The sequence below is a fragment of the Saccostrea echinata genome, unplaced genomic scaffold (assembly GCF_033153115.1).
Source record: "Saccostrea echinata isolate AGI-Se365-2 ecotype Australia unplaced genomic scaffold, CSIRO_AGI_Sech_v1 ptg000001l, whole genome shotgun sequence".
NCBI lineage: Eukaryota > Metazoa > Mollusca > Bivalvia > Ostreida > Ostreidae > Saccostrea > Saccostrea echinata.
The window spans coordinates 7,944,748-7,969,033 of record NW_026889750.1 but is presented as its reverse complement, the minus strand read 5'-3'; the positions used below and the strand labels follow the sequence as shown (position 1 = coordinate 7,969,033).

The following is a 24,286-nucleotide window of genomic DNA, read 5'->3' as shown; positions in this document are numbered from 1 at the left end:
GATTTTTTTTTCTCCCACACTGTACCACCCCCACCCCAAAAAAGGGGTATTGTTATTGTTTTGCCTCATTTATTGTATTCCATAACAATAAAAACAAAACTACACAATTATGGTGTCACAATATAATGTAGCTTATAACAAACGTTTATATTTACAATTGTACATCAGATGGATACAATTTTGCAGGCCCGTAGGAAGCAATTTCAGGGGTTTTTTTGGGGGGGGGGGGGCACAACCATTCATTTTCAGTTGGGGGACACTATCAACTACCAAAAATTCCTTGACAAGCAAACATGCCTAACAACGCAATTCAGGGAATAAACATTTTCATTTTCCCCTTTAAGATACAGAAGAAATGGGTGGAGGAACTGGAAATTCAGACGGTGAGATACAAAGAATTAACTTTTCGCCTCAAAATCAATAGAAGTCATTGTAAGGTTATGTAAGATTCACCGCTTTAATCAGTAGCGTTCTTGTTGAAATCAGGAAGTTATAAAAATTGCAAAATCTCAAAGGAAGTTATTTAGGGAAATCATTTTATGAAATAAATGCATTTCTGAACCTTGGTCTTTGACGTCATAATCAATAGGGGGTTCCTTTAAAAATCTAGCACGCAAAGAAAAAAAATAATAGTAACACTAAGCAAAAGTGGAAGGAGGGGTTATCAAAATTATCTGACAAGCAAAAAAAAAAAAGGCTAATTTAATGTCCAAAACCTGGAAATAGTCTGTGCTCCAGCTTATACGATCAAAAAAAAGGGGGGGGGGACCAGCATCTAGAGGAAAATTTAATATAGCAAAAACTATACTTATAAAAAAGTGCCCCCCTCCCCCACCGCGTTCTATGGGCCTGTAAAATAACATTTCATGTGCAAAAATTCTAAAGAGAACTAAGATTATTTTCCGGAAAGCATTTTATGCAATTAATATGTGATATTTTTTTCTCCTCAAACTTAATAGGGGATCTTCTTTTACGAAAGCCTATTAGGATCAAACTACGGTAAAAAAAAAAATTAAAAGGCGTAATAACGCCTTTTGAAAAGGAGTTATAACGCGGAAAAAGGCGTAATAACGCAAATAAAGGCGTTATTACGCCTTTCCAAATGGCGTTATTACGCCTCTTATTTTTCAATACTTGACTTACTTAGCCCACCCTGGGGGCTGATTGTAATTAGATTTCCAGGAAAAAAGATTTTTTAATGTGTAAAATATTTTCAGTGTTAAACCAACTTAGTTCTTCTCTGATGCCAGACACCTCCACTAAGGTACATGGATTTCAGAAATTTGGTTGAAGGCTAATTGCTCATTATACCTATGCAAATAGTTTGCCTGTTTTTTTTTTCAAGAGGAGAGAAAAGTATTTCAAATTTGACATAATTTTTTAATACATGGCTAGCAAAGCCCAAAGCTGGCTCTGCCTAATCCTGGATTTTCAAAAGTAGAGTGTTGACTTCTCTTGATACGCATGCAAACAGCTGTCTGCGAGATGTGCAGGAATATAGAAAATACTATAATTTATAATATGATTTATAATATTTAAAACTATAATCTAAATATTGCATAAATAAAGATGGCTTTGGTTCAATCTTTCATATATTTATTATTTTAAAATAACGCCTTTCCATTTTTGGATATACATGTAACTTCTTTTCAAACAGGCCGGTAGTAGGAATGCGAGTTGGGGGGGGGGGGGGGCTCCCCCACCCCACTCTTTGGGAGAATAGTCTTGATATAGTTTAAGCATAAAAAAAATCATTTATTGATTGCTTGGTCCCTTAACATTTTGTTGCAGTATGGTTAAACTCGGGCAAGTCATTGCATTTAAAAAAAATTTACCGAAAAGTTAGAAAAAGATTCCCATCAAGTTTAGGCAGTTTATTTTTTTTCGGGGGGGGGGGGGAGGGGGGGGGTTCTTGTTTTTTGTTTTTTTTTTTGTTTGCTTGTCAATTTTATGGGAGGCTGCCCCCCCCCCCCCCCACTTCAAAAGCACGGGCCTGTCAAAGACATAATGATGGCTTTTCAAAAGGCATAATAACGCCTTTTGGAAAGACGTATTAATGCCTTTTAGAAAGGCGTGATGACGCCTTTTAAAAAGGCGTAATAACGCCTTTTGGAAAGGCGTAATAACACCTTTTGGAAAGGCGTAATAACGCCTTTTTCAAAGGCGTATTACCGCCTTTCGAAAAGGCGTAATTACGCCTTTTTCGCGTTATAACGCCTTTTGGAGAGGCGTAATTAGCCTTAATTTGCGTTATTGCGCCTTTTTCCGCGTTATAACGCCTTTTTATTTATTTTTTTTTTACTGTAGTTTGATCCTAATAGGCTTTCGTATTCTTTACATCATAAGGAGAAAGTTAAAAAAAATCATTGAAAAAGTGAAAGGACTTGAAGTGATGTCACCCGAAAACTAAAAGCGTTGCAGAATGACGGACAGGTACGCCTTGGAAATGGCCATGCATCCCCCGCGTTAAGCGAAAGCGATGAACATAAGCAAACCTCTGCGTAGATCACTGTCATGTTGTTAATTGAATTTATCGGGTGGCAATGATCAGTGGCGGATCCAGGAATCTTGAAAAGAGGGGGCCCGACCAGTTTGGGGTCGGGGTAGGGGCCCATGGCCACACCCAAAAAATTGATTTATTAAATCTTATGTACATTTTGAATACAAAAGGGGGCCTGGGCCCCCTGCTCCCCTCCCCCTCTAAATCCGCCAGTGCTAATTGAATTGCCTTCAGTCTATGTCTTAATAAAGATTAGGGATGCCGGTCTTGTAATTTATTTTCAAAGAAAGAGGGCGTACAAGGCGAAGACAATCCCCCACTCCGAGAATATATTTCTTAATTTTCAAAGTTCACGGAAAAGTTACATTTTTCTAAAATTGTGTTGTCAGTAATGTCATCTTCAACACATTTTATTCATTCATTTTACTGAATGACTTATAGTGATTGATAATTTTTTTTTTTTTTTAAGTTGACAATTAAGCATATTTAGTGGAAAATGGGTATATTGAAGCCACAAAAAATTATTTTTTTGATTTATGAATGGGCAAGTCTCCATTCTACGTTAACATTTGAATTAATTATAATGACGGAAATGTAAATGTAAAATTAATTTTATGTTTCAAAAAATGGAGTCTGGACCCATTCTATATAAAAATCGAACTTTTCTGAAAAAAAAAATATGTTTATTTAAATCACGCTGAGACACATCAATGACCAAGAAGACATCGCGCATCGTAGTGACCAGTTTAACGCCTATAACCGTGAACTTTGGACCGCAGTGAGTTCGAATCATGTGGGAAACTCTTTTTTCACATACCTTAAAAACGTAAGTGAAAATAAATTATTCATCAATAAATTATTGAATAAAATAAAGGAAGCAACTGTGTGAAAAATGAGATTAAGTTTAGAAAAATGTAACTTTCCTTGAACTTTAGAATTTAAAAAAATGTCTTTTCTCAGAGCGGGGGATTGTCCTCGCCTTGTATGCCTCCATTCCTTTGACAAGAGTTGAATTTACATTTTTAAGGGATTTAAATAAGATAAAAAAGGAGTCCATAATTCGAAATTCTTGATATATCGAAAACATTTTTGATAATACTCAATAATTCTTTTTATGATATCAGAAAATAACTAAAAAAATTAAATAATTTTTTCTCTCAAAGTTTTCATGAATTAAGAAGCAAATTCAGATATTTAAAAGTCTTATTAATTTAATTTTACAATATTTTATTATACATAATCATAATAGAATTGAACAGCAGGCAAGTTGCCTATACAAGTCCTCTCCATAATACAAGGTTAAAGTCTTATTGATTGTGGTTTAAAGATTTATGGCATATTGCAACTTTTGTCTGTTTTACTATGATATTTTTGAAAGTAATATGCACTGGTACAAAAGTTACAGCCAAGACTTAAGTTTTTGAGAGTCAACCTTCATAATCTAGACTATGAAGAAAATAGTTGAAGTCCAATTTGAGGTCGTATCACAATACTCAGGAATTCTTTGCCCCTCCGGTTCAGAAAACTGAAAATGCACAAAGGTGTCACTGAATTAACAATGTAATGTGTATCTAGCCACGTAATTTTCTTTGCAGTTCACCAATATGTGTATCATAATATATAGAGAAAGCAAAATATCTCATTTTTTTAAGGTAGCGTGGATAACAAACAATAATTATATCCCTCCCCTTTTCCCCAAACATAATCTTACACTTTCGAATATGTTTATTGAAAGCTTGGTCCCCTTTTTTTGTTGCAGTGTACTCAATTAAGGGTAATATGGTAATGTATGAATAAAATTTGGTTATGAAAGAAGTTTGGAACCCCCCCCCCCCCCACTTTTTCTTCACCAGAAAAAAATTCTTGTTTGGACAATTTTCTTTTCTTTATTGAATTTATTTATTAATTTTTTTTCTTTTGTTTGTTTGGTTTTTTTTTTGGGGGGGGGGGGTTAAAGTTGCAATTTTTCCCCCTAGCTGGCCCTCTTCAAACACTATATAAGTACTGCCACGTTTCATTTAAAAATAAAGAATTTTGAATGAATAAATGACTCAACAGTTTTTTTATGTGAAATACCTATTTTATCAGGGTTCAATTATTTTTATAAAATTAAATTTAAAGCGAAAGAAAAAAAAAAAAGAAGTCGTGCTCACGGCTCATGAAAAACTTCTTTTGCGACATACCTTATGCAACTCTTTTGTCAAGGAAAGGAAGAAAAGGTATGATAAAGTTGATGGCAAGGAAAGAAGTAGACGTCTTTGGTTTGCAAAACATTTTATCTAAAAAGTATAATTTTACGATTGATGCGAGTCAAGCACCTGATATGTTTATTAATATTCTATTTTTACAGCAAAAACTTCCATTAGGCACTTAAAGGTTGCAGTTGCCTTAGCTTGCATCAGGTCCAAACCAAATGGACTGTCTGCTAGGCAGTATGCCGAGCAACTTTGTGCTCGGTACCGTGCTGAAGAGAGTAGATGGAAACAAAAATATGAACAGGCAGAGATGACAATCCTTAAGCTGAAACAAACGCAAGAATTACAATCATATATAAATTTTTCAGGTGATTACTTCTAATATGTTGTGGGTAATTCATACTTGTATGTTTTAACTTTTATTGTTGATGTTTTAACATTCAGGTTGGAGGATATCAATCATGTATGCATTAATCTTTCTTAACTGAGACAGTTTTAGTTCATATTAGTTTTTCACCATCTCACAAAATCATTTATAAACAATAAAACATTTTATCAAAGATACCTATATGCTTCTTTCCCCCCTAAAAATTAAGCTCATAAAGAATAAGCATCATAACAATATATTGTGAATCTATTTTGTGTTGAACATGTACTGTTCTTTACAGGTTTAGTTGATTTAATTCCATTTATCACATTTGATGTCAACTCTTCACAAAATCAAAATGACGAGGAACCAATGGAAGTGGATAGAGATGCTGAGCACATAAAGCACAACACAGATTTCATTAAAAGCTACCTCATGTTGAAGCAAGCTAACAGGGAAACATCTCAAAAATCCACACTGGGTAGTGCAGTTCACTCTACACTTTCAAGTTCCTTATACTTGATCAGTAAAAGCGTGGAAAATGAAGTGTTATCAATCCCAATAATCACAGACTATTTCCAAGTCATCAGTCAGCTAAGTTCTGCAATGGAAAAGAATTTTCCATGCCTTGAAGTGCAAGAACTTGTGCAAATCATTATTGACAGAGCTCTGAGAGGTGATAAACTTGAGGTAGCAATTGCTTTTAATTATTGTTTACTGTATATATACAGGCTTGGCCCATAAATATTTGAAAATGATTTTCATCCCATTTTTGCCAAGACACACTCGGTTCTTTTATAGACAAATAACCCTGTCTGTTTGAATTCACCCTCTGAGGACAAGAATAGAACGGGGCCAAAAAAAATTTGAGTAGCTTCTATGCAAATTTCTATGCAACAATATGACTCAATCTCATAATCACAAAGATTGTCAAATTCAAAATTAGGCTTCATGGTAATTCACAATGAACTAATGAAATGCAAAAAAAGAACTAGTTTTTAAGGTTTAAGTGATAATTAGACAGAACACTATTTCCCCCTTGTACATTTGGTATATTTCTAGAACATGTATTACCAAAATGAAGAATTTTAAGTTTCCATTAGAACATGTATTACCAAAATGAAGAATTTTAAGTTTCCATTATATTGCACATATTGAATTGTTGGAATTTGTTCTTTTGCATAGAGAAAACAGCGGAGAGAGTTAATCCTTACACTAAAACACCTTCTGATCCCTCAGATGAGAGACCATATTTTGGACAGTTTACTGGCAGCAATTGAGAGTTTTTCCACTCATTTAAGGACAGTGAGCCAAAATAAAACACCCCTAAATACAATGCTGTATGAAAATATCTATTACATCTTTGATATGCTTCAAATTGTCCTTAAAGATCTCAAGGATGAATGTAGTGGTATCACTTCGGGAGAAGTTAATCCAAGTCAGAGATCTCTAAGTAGTGACCAAAGGCTTCAGACAGCAAGTATTTTGTCTGAAGTTACTGAAAGACTTGACAAATGTGTATTGTATATTTCAGATAGCTTTCCTTTGTTCGTCTGTAAAATATGGCTAATCAAGTGTAATTTCTTGTAACGTTGCCAAGTAAATAAAGGTGTTTTATATTTTTTCTTGTGTAAATCTTAATTCACATACAAGAATTTTTTTTTTGTACCTGCATGTAGTACATGTTTACTAAGAATAGATTCTTACAGAAAGTAAAAAAAAAAAAAAATTCAATGGATTGTGGACATTTTGTTTCCTTCTGATATTTTCATTATTAATTTTTTCCAGCAAGAAATGGGCATAAAATTAAGAGAATAATTCTGGAGAAAAAGAAAAGAGGACTTAGGTAATGAATTTATTTCAGGTCATAAACAAGGTTCAGGAACATAACAATAATCTGATTACTAACTAAACAACACAAGCTTATTATGTACATGAATTGAGGTAGCCTTTCAGTCTGATCTGACATTAACTGTTATATCACTACAATGTAAGAATGTCTGTGGTGAGTATGATGGTTCAAGTTTGGTATTTTCATTCTTAATCCACTTTTGTCTTTTTCTTGCTGGGTGAAGAATTCGCATCAGATTTTCTTTTCTTGCTGGGTGAAGAAGCTGATCCAGATTTTCCTTTTTCACCTAAAAAAAAAAAAATTCAAAAAAAAAAAATTAAAAATGTAATCAAAATATGTACTTTTGTTTGGCAAACCAGTTTTGTTCAATGTTTACAGTGAATCATACAGGGAATTTTCAATCAAAACTTTAGTACAAATCAATGTTTAAATAGTGATGTACAGTTGAACTTCTGTATCTCAAACACTGATATCTCGAATACCATGGGTATGTTGTAGTGATTTGTAAGTCCCCACCACTTACTTATTATTCTTTAGGTATTTTACCCTGGACATCTCGAATCCTCGGATATCTCAAAGTATTTTCTCAGTCCTATGGAGTTCGAGATAACGAGGTTTGACTGTATTTATTTTCTCTCTGATTGACACATGTACTAAAATCACTCCAGAATTTGACATCAAAACAGGACCTATACTTGTTTTCTATTAATATCTACTTTCAATGATTTTCTTTACCTGAGTTTTCAGATTTGCCAGCATTGTACACTTTAGCCATTCTTTCTATATTCCTTTTCCTCATATCATCATGGTCTACTATAGGTTTAGGGTAGTCTTTTCCAATGATGCATCCTGCCTTTTCCTGTACCTTGAGGGGTGCCTTCCAAGGCTCATATATATATGCTGTTGGAAATTTACTAAGCTTGGGAATATATTTCCTGGAAAAAATATAAAAGACTTTTTCTATTATAAACAGCACTATCCACATAAAGTCATTAACTAATTGTAAAACTTGAACATTTATAATTATAGCTGAAAGTAGTTAAAAGCTGAAATTGCAGTAAGAATCTTGACATTTACCCCTCTTTATACATTTAAGATTAAAAAAAAAAGACTTGCACAGATAAATAAGTGCATGTTTTTATGAATTGTAATATTACAATATGGATATAACATGAAGACCCAGTGGTCAATAGAGAGTCATTATACCTGATGTAGTTCCCATCTTTATCAGTCTTTTTACCAAATGCAATGGGGCTGTACACCCTGAAGTACTGGTGAAAGAAAGCAGAGGCAGAGAGCCACATCCAGTTCCCAGCATTCAAGCTCCAGTCTGCATCTAGCAGGTACTCCTCAAACACCTAAATAAAGATCAAAATAATCATACTGGTACAATGTATATAGTGTATGTAATGCACAAATGCCCTCAACTTCTAACTATCAATCCTTTTCAGTCTACTCATGTTTCCAAATATGCCTAAGTATAATTAAATAATAATTCATTACTGCAAAGATTTGTACTTAAAAGATATGCATATTGGCAAAGATTAGTGCAATCTTTCCTGCTAAAATCCCTTTGTGGAGAAATTAGATAATTCAACTGATTCTGCTGGAGTATAAGCTATTGGACAACTTGTATTTCTAGATTTTGGCACATCATCTACAAGGCATTCATCAACGTCAGTAAAACTGGACATTGCCACTAGGCTCTGTACAATCCTTTAGTGTGTCTTTAGTATAGGCAGGTTACCTTCATCCCTTCCTCCCAGCTGATCCACAGATCCCCCCTAGTTAAGAAGCAGGCCACAGCATGTCTGGCTAGATGATGCACCCATCCTTCTTGTTTTAACTGAATCATTATGGCATCAATGAATGGATAACCTGTTTTCCCCTGAAATAACAACAGATTTCCTTCCCAATTTATCAATGTTAACGTATCTACATCAATTACTTTGGCATATACAACACTCCTACATTAAAACTGTATTTCAATATTTGTCAAATCCTACTTACTGGAAAAATATTTTTATCCATATGATTCTAAACCACTTGTATAAATTAAAAGAGACATTTTGTTTTAGTTTATGCTTGTAGACTTTAAGAATGTTTTTTTGTTTGGTATATTTTTCCTCTTAATTACCTCTTTCCAAGCCCTCAGATACACCTCATTGGTGTCCCAGGGAATCTGTTTGGACACTGGGTTTCCCTCCATTTGATTGAAGTTAGGTGTGTCTGCTGCAGCAGTGTAGAAGAATTCCCGCCATAGCAGCTGACCATGCAATGAAACTGGAGGAGAGGTGTGCTTCTACACAAGAACAAGATTAAAATTCAGCTCAGAGGTATGGATCTTAGGATAAATTATAATAACAAAGAAGAAATTTGATTCATCCTTTCGCAAGAAGAGCTGTCAGAAATTTTTTTAACAAAAATATGTAAAATTGAATAGCATTTCATTTGAAGATCAAACATTCTTTTACAATTTTGCATTTTTTTCGATAGAATATAAGGTTTAGTTGTTTTAGACCTTTTGACTACTTTTACGCATCTCTTCAGGGCAATAATTGATTAATTGTGATACTCACTGAAGTGCTATTTATACATATTTAGTGAAAGATCAAAATTATGGAAACCTTGCTCTAAAATCCAGTACCTGGTAAATGAAAATAGCTGTAAAGATGTATAAAAAGAACATTTCTATACCTTGGCCTTACTGTAAACCTCCTGAAGCTTGTAGTAGAACAGCCTAGGAGATAAACAACCAAACTTCAGATAGGGACTAAGGACAGTTGTACTTGGTTCTAACGTGTTTGGTTCCGTCTTTGGTTTCTCAAATGTGCAAATCCAGTTCTGCAAAATTCAAAACTTTTTTTTAAAAAGAAAACCTGATCAGTTGTCTACTATGCATTACACAATAAAGCATAGTATGCCAGCTAATGAAAGTAAAGTGCAATAAATTATAGCAATATTAACAGTCACAGGATAACATTTCAGTAAACTATGCACTTCAAATACAAGAACTTTATCAATCCAGGTGATGGAAGCCTAAGTTACACTTGAGACAGATGTTCAGATAAAGTGTTTACATTTTTCTGAATCATGGACTCCATCCTCCTCAGTGCCTCTGTTTCTCCCCCAGGGAAGAGGAGAAGACCACAGTCTGCTTTGGACTTCCCTAGATCCTCAAGGGAGGGAACTCCATACTTCTTGTCATGATCTGACTCTGTCTTAGTTTTACATTCTACAAAAACATAAAACAACACAAAGAATTAAATAAGGAATCCTACAAAATTAACTTACTTAGAATCTCTAGACAAGGGTTATTTTACGGATAAATAACACAATTTTTTTTTTCAGAAATCAGCAATACATCAAATAGATTTATGTTCATATAGATAACTTGAATAATGTTTGCCAGAGTAAGTGTGGAAATTTTGAAAGACTTTGTAATGATGTCATAAAATGTATACAAAAATTCTATTGATTTTTATAGCAAATGACTCATAGTTCCATATTTAAACATCAAAGAAAATCTACAATTTAATTCTTATTATTTCTGTCATTTCTATTCAACTCAGTCAAAAAAATATATTTTTGGTATTAATTCATGCAGCAATTTTTTTGTTTGTATTATTTATCTATAAAGCATCCTCAATTACATACATAATTTTTTACTGCTTCACTCTTTTTCCCTCATAAGATTATTATAAGTAAGACCAGATGAACAATATAACTTTATTGATTGGGTTCAAGGGCAACATGCATTTTGTCTGACCCAAGAACCAAACTGTTTGCCTGAGGCTATTAGGCCAAAGGCAATCAGTTTGGTTTGAGGGGTCGACAAAACGCATTTTGCCTGAGAACACAGTCAATAAATGCTTTGTTATACCTTTTACTTTTTATTTTGACAATTAACATGATGTAAACTTCATTTACCCGCACTGCAGTTTAAACTTGGTCAATTCCGTTAAGTTCTGTTGAACTACAACGAATGCAAATGAGATATAGCACTGTGACGTAAGCAGTCCAATATCTCATCGACAGGCCCAATATCTCACTCTGCGGTCAAACTTCAATTTTGTTTATGACCGCTCAGTAAAAAAGTGAAAATGTTAGACTTTTTAGCTCACCTGAGCTGAAGGGTCAAGTGAGCTTTTCGTATCACTTTTTGTCTGTAGTCCGTCTGTCTGTCTGTCCGTCTGTAAACTTTTCACATTTTCGACTTCTTCTCAAGAACCACTGAGCCAATTTCAACCAAACTTGCCACAAAGTATCCTTGGGTGAAGGGGATTCAAGTTTATTCAAATGAAGGGCCATCCCCTCTTTCAAGGGGAGATAATAAAGAATTAGTGAAAAATTAATAGCATCATTTAAAAATCTTCTTCTCAAGAACCACAGGGCCAGGAAAGATGAAACTCATGTGGAACCATCCTCAGGTAGTGTAGATTCAAGTTTATTCAAATCATGACCCCCAGGGGTAGGGCTGGGCCACAATGGAGGATCAAAGTTTTACATTGAAATATATAGGAAAAATCTTCTCAAGAACAGCAAAGCCATGATGAGTCATATTTATATGGAAGCATCCTCAGGTAGTGTAGATTCAAGCTTATTCAAATCATGACCCCCAGGGGTAGGGCGGGGCCACAATGGACGATCAAAGTTTTACATAGAAATATATAGGAAAAATCTTTAAAACTCTTCTTCTCAAGAACAGCAAAGCCATGATGAGTCATATTTATATGGAAGCATCATAGGTAGTGTAGATTCAAGTTTGTTCAAATTATGACCCCCAGGGGTAGGGCGGGGCCACAGTGGAGGATCAAAGTTTTACATAGAAATATATAGGAACAAGAGGCCCAGGGGCCACATTGCTCACCTGAGCACTGTGGCTAGGATAAAAGAAAAAATCAGTTTAGTATTGAAAAGCTTAAATGCATAAGTGGTCCCAACCTACCCTAAAAGGGAGTGGGGGGTATGATTTGAACAAAATTAAATCTACACTTATTAAGGATGCTTACATAATTTTTTGACTGTGACATTTTTCTCTACAAGTTTGAACTTTCATTGTGGCCCCACCCTACCCCTGGAGGTCATGATTTGAACAAAGAACAAGGTACGGTTTCAACACAAATCTTGCCCTGTGTTTTTCTTAAAAATGAAAGTGATGTAAAAAATTAAAAGTCATGCTTTCTGAATCATTGAAATTCCATGTAGAAAGACCATACAAATCATTTTTCTCACATGACCTTCTAAATGCTAATTGTGACGTCATAAACTTGTGTATTTTCCCGTATTTTCTTAAAAAGTTGCAGAAGACACCGATTTTCAATGGAATTTTCTTTCAGATAATATTGTCCACAGGCATCGCCCACAAAGATTTTGAGATATGTGATTTTTCAAAGAATTTTACACAACATATCTGAAAATTAAAGTGGGCGATGGCTGTGGACACTATTTTCTTAAGGGAAATAACCCTTCAAATGGGTCATTTTGAGGCTTTTTCTGTTTAAAATATAGAGGAATGCATTAAATTAATGACGTCACATTTCCAGAATGGTACTCCTTCAGGCCATATTCTTTCTTGATTTATCACAGTCATATACTCAACTAATATTTGTGCCAGTTTCAAAACTTTTTGAAAACATTAAATTTTTAGGGCACAATAAAGCTAAAACTGTACCTTCTTCTTTGAATCTACACTATCTGAGGATGCTTCCATATAAATATTACAAACAGTGGCTTTGCTGTTCTTGAGAAGATTTTTAAAGATTTTTCCTATATATTCCTATTTTAAACTTTGATCGTTCATTGTGGCCCCACCCTACCCCAGGGGGTCATGATTTGAACAAACTTGAATCTACACCACCTGAGGATGCTTCCACATAAATATGACCAATCATAGCTTTGCTGTTCTTGAGAAGAAGATTTTTGAAGATTTTTCCTATATATTCCTATGTAAAACTTTGATCGTCCATTGTGGCCCCACCCTACCCCCGGGGGTCATGATTTGAACAAACTTGAATCTACACTACCTGACAATAATTCCACATGAGTTTCATCTTTCCTGGCCCATTGGTTCTTGAGGAGAAGATTTTTCAATAATGCCATTAATTTTTTGTTACTTTGTAATTATCTCCCCTTGGAGGAGGGCGTGGCCCTTCATTTGAACAAACTTTAATCCCCTTCACTCAAGGATACTTTGTGCCAAGTTTGATTGAAATTGGCCCAGTAGTTCTGGAGAAGAAGATGAAAATGTAAAAAGTTAACGACAACGCCAACAATGCCAACGACGACGACAGACAACGGACAAATTTCGATCAGAAAAGCTCACTTGAGCCTTCGGCTCAGGTGAGCTAAAAACCTTTAAAAATCTTCTTTTCAAGAACAGCAAAGCCATGATGAGTCACATTTATATAGAAGCATCCTCAGGAAGTGTAGATTCAACTTTGTTCAAATCATGACCCCCTGGGGGTAGGGCGGGGCCACAATGGAGGATCAAAGATTTACAAAGGAATGTATGGGAATTTTTTTTTTTTTTAAATCTTCTCAAGTACAGCAAAGCCATTTGTTCTATTGATATGGAAGCATCATCAGGTAGTTTAAAATTCAAGCCCCCCCCCCCCCCAATCTTTTCAATACTGAACTAATTTGTGCTTTTGCCTAGCCAATGTGCTCAGGTGAGCGATGTGGCCCATGGGCCTCTTTTTTAGTATAGAATTATATAGGAAACAATTTTTAAAGGTATAACAATACAGTATGCAACTCTAAGCATTACTTTTACTACTACATCTGTCTTACCCTTAATGTAAAGGGAAAAGAGGCAGAGCAATTTTTGTTCATCAATTAATTTTTCAAATGAAGTTTGTTTATTGTTTAACACAGAACAGGACAAATTCCCTTCAGGTACAGTAAGATCTACCTGTAGGGCTGTCTGTTGGTTTGGGAGGGGGACCAAGACTTGACAATACAGTTTGAAGGCGCTGATAAGTTAAAGGAGCCTTTCCACCATTCTTTGATATTGTTCTGCAAATGGAAAAAAAAGGAAAATAGTAATCCCACCATTTACTTGTCTAATGATTATAGAAGTACATGTATTAAGTAACAACAGAAGAATAATGGTTCAGAACATCTTTTTTTCACTTAACTTTAATTACAAATTATAGCAAAAGAATGCTTCATAAAACTTCCAGTTCTTAAAAAACCAAAACAATTGATAAATACTCCAGAATTTTATATTTATAGAGTAAACTTTTAAGAAAGTGTATAATGTTGGATTCCAAGACCACTGGTGTCAAAAATGCACATTCTAACTCTAGATGTCTCCAACCTTCATTGCCGGCCCCTGGACTTCCAAGTTTTTCATAATCATCAGTTTATTTCTTATTTCAACATTAAAAATATAATTAATAAAGTCAACTACATTCTACTTAATAACAAACCTTTGAATGTCATATAGTGTGTGAGAAACACAGGTTGTGACCTTGACCTTGTGATGTTCTGCTAACTTCATTATCTCAGCATCTCTTTGTACAGCATATGGTTCTGTGTCCTCCTCAAAAGTCAGGTGACTGACTCCCCAGTCTTTAAATAACTTTGGAAACACTTCTGTGGGTTTTCCACTCACTACATATAATCTTTATGCCAAAAAAAAAAAAAACAAAACAAAACGAAAAATGCTTAGAAATAAGACTGATTATGTGAAGTATGTCAAAGCAAAATTTTCTTTTTATATTTATAAATATTTATATATATTTTATATTATATAATTTGTCATTTCTGGTAGCCATGTTGAAATGGTTAATGAATGCGAAGAAAAAGTTGAGAGGGAGACTGTCTCTGATATCATGCTTCGCACCTGAGAATTTCAAATAAATGGAAAGATTGGTGGGCATTAGGCCATGACTTGGTTATTTATGAACATATTGTGATGAAATGTTTATAGTGCTTTGGACTTCATCTGTTAATCAATGTGTAAAACAAAACACTTTAATTTCTGGATCAAATAACTGACCATAAAATGACAGAGCAGAAGGTTCAGAGAAATTTAATTTTTGAAATTAAATAATGAGCCTTGTTGAATGAAACAAATCTGTGTAATTTTATTTTTTTCAATTTTTTACATTTTTTTTTTGGGGGGGGGGGGGGGGGCTAGTAAAAAGTGATTTGGGCTAATAAAATTTTGCAATTGCTTAATTGCTCAACTTGGCCAGTACTTTAAAAAGTTTTTGTTACACTGGTTACAACTATATTCCTTTGGTTACAATCAGTTACAATGGTAACAGATAATTGTAAACCAAAGGAAGTCTTTACCAATCAAAAAAGGAAAATGTTGCCTTGCCCAGACACAAGCTTATGTGAGCTATGTTACTGCGGTTACAAATGAACATGTGAATTCAAATTATATCACTTTGTAACCACTCTTACCAAAGTAACCTTTGTTACCAATGTATCCAGTCAATATAAAAACAGTGCTGACCAGTCACAAGCTTATGTGTTCTGTGTTACTGGTTACAAATGATCATATGAAATTGTCACTTTGTAATGCTGTAACCAATGTAACCAGTCAATATATGAAATAGTGCTACCCAGTTTATGTAACCTGTGTTACTGGTTATATTAATGAACAATGAGAATTGACCAGTCAATAAATGATGTAAAACTGCCTAGTCAAAACCTTATGTAATTTTGTCACTGGTTACAATTGAATGTAGGTAAAAGCCAGCACTAATTTCTTGCCATAGATGAAGTTCATTTTATTAGTTTATTTGACGGAGTATATTTGACATAACAGTCAACACTATAAAAAACCTGTCAGATTTACCGTGAATTTATCTTTTCCAAATTTTCGTCCAAGTTTTGTAGTGTCTGCAACAAGAATCTCCATCTGTTTATCCCTACGTTGGCATTTTTCGGAAACCATGGGTCTAGGATAAAGACAGGTTTGACATCTTCTGCAATCTTTATTGCTGCCAGTAATGCTGGGTTGTCATGAAGTCGCAATCCTTTACGGAACCAGTGGATAGCACAAGTCTTCATTTTTACTTTTTCCGTTGAAAAACAAATCTTAATTAGGGTGCAGACTGTGGAATTTTACAGTTACATGCTAAACTTACATAACTCGAGAAAAAATGAGGTATTATAGTAGTATAACTGTGCATTTTAGCACCAGCCTAAGCACCATCTCCATAGCGCATGCGCCAAAGTTCTGTTTACCTTCTACTTTCATTTTCACTGTGCCAATTTTCTTCTTAGTAACTTTTAAATCTAACAAGAAAGAGAAAGGGGTGGATGCATCCGTATATCTTTATATCGCAAATTCACCACTGATATATATTTATTAAGCTATATATTTTATGGAAAAGGAAGGGATTGATTACCCGTGTATCTCAGTTTGCACATTAATGCTCTGTTCATGATGTTGGTTTCACCGGGAAGTTGCATACCACAAGCAGAAAAAAACTGATTTATAACTAAGGTAAGATATTAAGCATGTAGTATATTATATATATTAATTATAAATGAAATGTAATAAATTTTCGACCAAGTTGCCCCAGCGTGGGGACTGAATGCCCTGAAAGAACAAGTCTCAAAAAGGCTTATCTGTGGTCCCCGGTTACTCGTCAAATTTCGAACATTTATTAGAATTTTTAAAAATTAAATTTTATTATTAACTAATGTCTTTATTATGTGAATCATCATCTAAGAATGTCAAACAATAGATATAGGCAGCATACGAAGCTGCGCGTTGAAGGTAGGGTCCTTTGATTTTCATGAATATCAAAAGAAATCAGTGACAGGTACACACTTCAAAGCTTTCGTAAACACCGAGCACAGGTTTGTTCAGAGTCGAGTTTGAAATATAATGTGTATATTATATCTGTAAAGGTTGAGTGAAAATATCTTTGTTGAACAACCTTGTGCTCTATGTTTTCTAATTAAAAGTATTATGATTTTGAATCTCTTCGTTGACTTCATTTACATGCGATTAACCTCTTTATGACCTGTTTAGAATCAAAGCAAGCCACGTGGATTTGTATCGTTACGGGTAAATGCCCCCAGTAAACGTGCTAGTTCTCACTTGAAACGTACTCAGTTTTATATCGATCAGCATGGAGTTGTTTGGTTCATCTTGTTACAGCTTTTATTGCCAAAGTTTTGTAAATAGAAAATTGTATTTGTAGTTGATTGTGAATCTTGAACATATAATTCGTCTTTGAACGAAAAATATAATTCCAAGTTCTCCTTTTTATAGTATCTAATCTAAATGTCTCCGCCCATTTCCATGTAATAGAGAAACCGTAGTCTGATCGGGGGAAAATGTTCCGGGATTTTTTAGTGCGATAGGTGTTAAAAATAGGCTTGTATTTTTTGATATGTATAATTATTCATTATAAATACACAATGTTTTAATTAGAAATACTTCGTTATACACAATGAAAACAAACAAAAAACCGTACGCTAATATTTAACCGGTAAAAAGGGACCACACTACTATACTTAAGTAGAATACTCCTTTCCTCGTAAATATTCTCTAGCATGAAGCATAATTCTTCAAGCACCTTTTTTCTAGCGTCTCATTTCACAAACAGACCTAAAATGATAAATTGTTTGCTTACAGTTTTCTACCAACCCATATTTATGTTGACAATTCACTACTGACATATATAATTAAGATTTACATTTTTATGAAAAAGATTTTAGGGATTGATGATCTACCCGTGTATCTCAGTTTGCACGTTAATGCCCTATTCATGATGTTGGTTTCACCGGGAAGTTGCATACCACAATCAGAAAAAAACTGATTTGTAACTAAGGTAAGATATTTAGCATTTAGTATATTATAAATGAAATGTAATAAATTTTCGACCAAGTTGCTCCAGCATAGGGACTGTATGAGGCGCCATTTTGGTATTTATTGCCATTAAGTGATATCACCTATACGAATAGGTGATATGACCTATTTGAATAAGTGATATCACTTATTCAAATTGAATAGGTGATATCACTTTTTTGAATAGGTGATATCACTTATTCGAATAGGTGATATCACCTATTGGAAATGAATAGGTGATATCACCAATTCGAATAGGTGATATCACCTATTCGTGCTGAATAGGTGATATCACCTAATCGAATAAGTGATATCATCTATTCAAATAGGTGATATCACCTATTCAATTTGAATAGGTGATGTCACCAATTCGAATAGGTGATATCACGTATATGCATATCTTACAGTAAATAATGAATGCTCCCTTCCCCAAGACTATCTAGATTTCCGTTGGAACCTAGCTAATTTGGGCTGCTCAGTTTTCCCCTGTATTTGAGTCTGAGACATTTTAAATACCTTATTTTATCGACCCCTGTAAAGTTATATAAATTTTATAAATAATACCAAGCTGGGGTACAACAGAGTGACATACCTTTCTCTCTTTATAATGTAAAGTGAGGTATTTTTTGTATGGAACAGTTGTTATGTGTTTTTCATGATTTTTCCTATAGTATACATGATAGATAAGTGTAATAAATGTAATATGTGAGCAAAACAAACTACAAATTCTACTGGGGTGCTAAAAACTAAATGCGAAGCTGTAATCCATTGTCTCCAAGAACGCTAAGTTATAAAACAAAAGTGAAAGTCATAAAATGAGAATTAAAGACTATAGTCTTGGGAGCTTTTGTTATTTCATAAATAATTTGAATAGGTGATATCACCTATTCGATTAAGTGAAATCACCTATTCAAAATGATTAAGTGATGTCACCTATTTGAATAGGTGATATCACCTATTTGAATGGGTGATATCACCTATTTGAATGGGCAATATCACCTATTTGAATAGGTGAAATCACCAATTCAAATCAAATAGGTGATATCACCTATTTGAATAGGTGATATCACTTATTCGAAAAGGTGATATCACCTATTTGAATAGGTGATATCACCTATTCAGAAGCTGAATAGGTGATATCACTTATTCGAATAGGTGATATCACCAATTGAATAGGTGATATCACCTATTCAAATAGAAGATATCACTTTTTGGCAGTAAATACCAGAATGGCGCCTCATAGGACTGAATGCCCTGAAATTTCCTCGTAAATATTCTCCAGCATGAAGCATAATTCTTCAAGCACCTTTTTTCTAGTGTCTCATTTCACAATCAGACCTAAAATGATATATTGTTTGCGTACAGTTTTCTACCAACCCATATTTATGTTGACAATTCACTACTGACATATATAATTAAGATTTACATTTTTATGAAAAAGGAAGGGATTGATGACCCATGTATCTCAGTTTGCACATTAATGCCTTATTCATGATGTTGGTTTCACCGGGAAGTTGCATACCACAAGCAGATAAAAACTGATTTGTAACTAAGGTAAGATATTTAGCATTTAGTATATTATATATATTAATTATAAATGAAATGTAATAAATTTTCGACCAAGTTTCTCCAGCGTGGGGACTGAATGCCCTGAAATTTCCCCGTAAATATTCTCTAGCATGAAGCATAATTCTTCAAGCACCTTTTTTCTAGCGTCTCATTTCACAATCAGACCTAAAATGATAGATTGTCTACCAACCCAACTTGCATATTTATGGTGCAAATTTACTTCTGATATATGTATAATTAAGTTTTATATTTTATAAGAAAGGAAGGAATTGATGACCCGTGTATCTGCAGTTTGCACATTTATGCCATGTTGGTTTCACTCGGAATTAGTTGCATTCCACAAGCAGAAAAATCTGATTTGTGACTAATTAAGGTAAAACATTTAGCATTTAGTATATTATAACTGAAATATTATAAATAACCAGGTTTGCTTCAGCGTGGGGATTGAATGCCCTGGAAGTAAAAAGTTGACTAACGTCGGTATTGAGCACACATAATGAAACCTTTTTCTCCCTTGATTAAATTTTTTTCCAAACTGTCTTTATATTGTTACTACATGAACCAATTACAAAAGAATGTATAATCAAAATACAGGATTATGAAAGATATAGTGGGGAGAAACATTTTACTAACCATAGACACCTGAATATATTGTTAATATCAATGGGTTAAATTCATTATATAGTTTTGTAGTGACTAAAGCCTCGTCAGGTATAAAATTTACTAACAAGGTATTATCCAGTACCCTGGCAATGGAAAACTATGGAACTAAAAGTACCTCCTTACCCATGTTTGCATATTTGAACCTATACATTACTGGACTACCTGTTCACTATAAAACATACATATTTCTTTATTGTAAACCAATGACCTTAAGCACCTAATTTCTTGTAAACTTATTAAAAAGGACCTATTTATCTGTACACTTAACCATTTTTTTAAAAATACGAAGTATTATACTTACTGGTACAATTTTTAATGCCCCCTAATCGAAGATTCAGGGGTATATGGTTTTTGCCCTGTCCATCTGTCTGTCTATTTATCTGTTTGTTTATCTGTTTTTTTTGGTTTACCTGTTTTCTGCAAAAACTTTAACATTGCCCATAATTTTTGATTGGTTGGAGCTATGACTTTCATATTTCACATGTGTATTCCTTGTGACAAGTCCTTTGTTTCGGTACCAACATATTTGAACTCTTGACCTTGACATTGGAATTTGACCAAATTTTGCGAGAATTTACCCAACTTTTACCTTGACCTTAACTTTTGAACAGTGGGTGCTACAGCTTTCATACTTCACATATGTATTTATTGTGATAAGACCTTTCCATGAATATAAATATTTTTGACATTTTGACCTTGATCTTTGAGTTTGACCCACTTTTTAAAAACCTTTACCTTGGACATAACTTTTAAACAGTTAGTACGTACTAGGGCCTTCATATTTCACGGGTGTATTCCATGTGACAAGGCCTTCCTTGGGATACCAACATTTTTGACCTTTTGACATTGACCTTGGAGTTTGACCTACTTTTGCAAAACTTTAACATTGGCCATAACTTTTGAACAGTTGGTGCTTGGACTTTAATATATCACATAATTATGTATTTCTTATGATAAGACCGTTCTCTGGGTACCTTTAATTTGTCCCTTTGACCTTGGAGTTTAATTTTGTCCCACGTTTAAAAAACTTTAACCTTGGCCATAACTTTTTAATACATGTACTTAGTGCTTGCAGTTTCATATTTCACAGGTATATTCATTGAGAACAAGTCCTTTTTTGGGGGGTTACAACATTTTTTATCCCTTGACCTTTGAGTTAGACTTGCATTTGAGAAACTTTAACCTTCGCCAAAGCTGTCATACAGGGGCATCAGTGTTTCACAAAGACATCTTTTTTGTTTACAATTGCACCTCATTTTCATGTTCACCTCTGAAAAAGGCTCTATGCTTACTATAATTGCATGTATTACAATGATCTTAAAACTTCAGTACTCTTTATATCATAAAACAAGCACCCCTACATGTTTGTAGAATTCAATTTATAGAAAATTAAAACTCTATCTTGATTTATTTATGAATTCTTCAAGTATCTATATGCATTTAAACCTATAAACTTATATAGATTTTACATTTTTGTACATGATTTATATTATTTAGATCAACAGATCACAAGTTTACATACTGTTCACACAGAAGATTACAGACTCAATCTAAAATGGACTCTAAAGATGTTAAAAAGAAGGTATGGATTTTATTTTTGAAATCCTGGAGGTATAGTGTAGTAATAAATTTATCTGTATTTATATGTACTTTTTTATCATATTCTTTCTTTTCAACAGAGGGTTCAACCTACAATGGAAAACTGGAGAAAAAGATTTATAGTGCAGGGAGAATGTGGATTGGACTTTTCAAAACTTCCAGTCAAGAGACGCCACTCTAAATCTTCAAAACTTGGCTCAACCAAAATAAAATCAAGAAAAGCTGTAAGGTTTTCCTTTCATGAGATAATTCTTTTTACAGTACATGTGTTTGAAATGTTAACTTGTTAATTAAAATATTGGATAAAAAGAGATAAGAGTTTTTTTATTCAAAAGTGATTTTTATTCACATTCTTAGGGCACTACCGGTATGTCTTCTACTGACATACCTGCTGCAAATGATCAGCAACATTTTGAAGTTGGAAGTCTGAGTGACTGTATTGTGTCTTCTGCAAATACTGAAAATCGTGAAGAGCCTCTGAGTGGTGATGTGCTTTTGAACATTGGTGGTGAAAATACAGACGACTGCAAGCTGTATTTATTTTCAATATTTCAAAGCAGGGGATGTGTTTTTTTGGACAGGGATTTAGAAGTGTGTGCCCTAATGGACTGGGATTCCACCGATAAAACACTAAGTGTAAAGATTCCAATTTTGATTTTTTTACATTCACTTCTTTTAAACAGATCTACTTGTTAATCTAGTTTTGTATTTCCTAACTTTTCTATGAAATTTGAATCATTTAATCTTTGCATAAAATAAAGACAATCATTTTGTTCTCTATATTGATTGCTGCAGATTGAATTTTTTTTTTTTATCGAGTTAAAGATTGTTTAAATTCAAATTTTAGAAAGTCAGACCTATAATTGTGCAAAAAATGCCACAGTTGGGATATGCCTGCTCTTGTGATTTAGACAGACATACTTTCATGAACAAAGTTTCATCCTGCACCTCTGAAGGTATGAGCCCAACTCAGTTATTTCTAATGTCAAATTATATATTTTTATTTAAAAGAAAAGTATTTAAAAATGCAGAAAAAAATGTTTTTCACAAATTATAAATTATAATCAGAGTGATTGTTTAAATAAATGCTATGTTTTTATATACAAATAATCTATCTATCAATGATTACCGGTAATAAATATTCGAAATTATGATATCATTTCAGTTTCACACAGTATACTGTAAATTGTTATACCTTTCAAAATTAGTTCCTGTGTAAATGCATACTTAAAAAAGTCTAACATTTCCAAAGTTTTACTGAGCAGTCAAAAAAAAATTTATGTTTGACTGCCAAATGAGATATTGGACTGCTTACATCACCCAATTGGTATAACAAAACATTTATTGACTGTCTTCTTGGGCAAAATGCATTTTGTTGACTCCTCGAACCAAACTGTTTACTTGCAGCCTAATGGCCTCAGGCAAACAAACTGTTTGATTCTTAGGTCCAACAAAATGCATATTGCCCTTTAACCCAGTCAATAAATGTATATTATCATATTTATATATATATATTTAGATGTAGAGGAACTGTATGCAGGATGTATACATGTTGAGGCTGCTAAAGAGCTTTGTAGAAAATTTAAGGATCTTTATGGTGTGGAAGAAGATTCTGAGGAGATTACTGGTTCAGGTTGGTTCATTCATAATCACATCTTTGATAGGCATATAAGGAAGCTTTGAACAATAAAGAAGTTTGCTTTTGGAATTTGAGAGAAATATTTATATGAAGGTATAAGTATTGAGTTTACCTACAGTACACAGTTCATTTTTAACATTGGGCACCTGTTGTTTGTTCAAAGACAATGAAGCCAAAATATGGCTGAAATATTGCAGACTGGGTGTAAAACAATAATAGTCAATCAAAAACAGTGGAGACTATATCAATGTTATTTATTACTCAGAATAATTCATGCAATTGATGTTTGAAATTAGTTTAAAATATGTATATACATGTATATCAATATGTGTTATTTTAATGTATCTGATTGTAGAGGATCATCGTTACAGTGAAGAAAATTCCTGTCCCCAAGAAAAAGTATGTTTTAAGCCTATAGTAATAAATATTTTTAATCCATTGTATTTATTTATGTGTCTCTACATCAAACATTTAGGATTGCATAGGTAATTCGTAGTTAATTTTTACGTATATATTGTATGCACACATAATTTAGCAGTATAATTATCTCTAAGCACCTTTCATGCTACTTTTTTTCACTGTTGCAATTGCACACTTATTTATAAATATACAGAAAACTTGCTTCAAAGATCTATCCTTTGAAGATAAACTAAAATTGTTATCTTTTGTCAGACACTTTGTCAGAAGTTGGACTGGGGAATGGAGAAAACCTATGCCATCAGAAATGACAATCTTCATCCTCCATTTGCCATCATCGGGTTTTCCTATGGAAAACTTAGATGCTTATCTTGTCAGAACAGATGCAAGCACTTACAGGAATTAGAAAAAATATTCAAAAATGCCGACTTCTTCGATAATTCTGATATGTTCGAACTATTCGCAGCAATGGCAAAAACACCTGAGGCGTCTAACACCTATTCATTAAAAACACTTTCTACTTCTGCAATTCCTTTTAGTTTGACAACAATACAAAAGGAAAATATATGTAAAAACATCTCAGATATTTTTATTGAAGAAGATGGGGTACTACAAGTCATTCCAACTGATAACTCTTGTTGTCAATCTAATTGTATCTAA

The 24,286-nt window shown here is 33.6% G+C and overlaps 3 protein-coding genes across 4 annotated transcripts; 2 read left to right on the top strand and 1 right to left on the bottom strand.

The window, feature by feature from the left end:
• The first annotated feature begins 355 nt into the window (after positions 1 to 355).
• LOC133182141 (meiosis-specific protein MEI4-like) lies at positions 356 to 6,694 on the top strand. The gene is made up of 4 exons (XM_061316872.1): positions 356 to 383; positions 4,851 to 5,063; positions 5,364 to 5,752; positions 6,248 to 6,694. The coding sequence occupies exons 1-4, from the start codon at positions 356 to 358 to the stop codon at positions 6,650 to 6,652; spliced, it is 1,035 nt and encodes a 344-aa protein (XP_061172856.1). The 3' UTR covers positions 6,653 to 6,694.
• Positions 6,695 to 6,921: 227 nt separating this feature from the next.
• On the bottom strand, positions 6,922 to 15,982 carry LOC133184403 (cryptochrome-1-like). Of its 2 annotated transcripts, none has more exons than XM_061319470.1 (10): positions 15,730 to 15,982; positions 14,348 to 14,542; positions 13,828 to 13,931; positions 9,995 to 10,149; positions 9,612 to 9,758; positions 9,052 to 9,216; positions 8,662 to 8,802; positions 8,121 to 8,272; positions 7,650 to 7,849; positions 6,922 to 7,200 (listed from the first exon to the last, which is right to left on the bottom strand). In XM_061319470.1, the coding sequence occupies exons 1-10, from the start codon at positions 15,942 to 15,944 to the stop codon at positions 7,103 to 7,105; spliced, it is 1,572 nt and encodes a 523-aa protein (XP_061175454.1). In that variant the 5' UTR covers positions 15,945 to 15,982; the 3' UTR covers positions 6,922 to 7,102. The 2 variants fall into 2 exon arrangements, with proteins under 2 accessions (XP_061175454.1, XP_061175462.1); XM_061319478.1 differs by having other exon boundaries at positions 6,922 to 7,191.
• Positions 15,983 to 21,526: 5,544 nt separating this feature from the next.
• LOC133182130 (uncharacterized) lies at positions 21,527 to 24,286 on the top strand. Its single transcript, XM_061316860.1, has 7 exons — positions 21,527 to 21,553; positions 21,651 to 21,794; positions 21,928 to 22,206; positions 22,418 to 22,526; positions 23,090 to 23,203; positions 23,565 to 23,608; positions 23,882 to 24,286. The coding sequence occupies exons 1-7, from the start codon at positions 21,527 to 21,529 to the stop codon at positions 24,284 to 24,286; spliced, it is 1,122 nt and encodes a 373-aa protein (XP_061172844.1).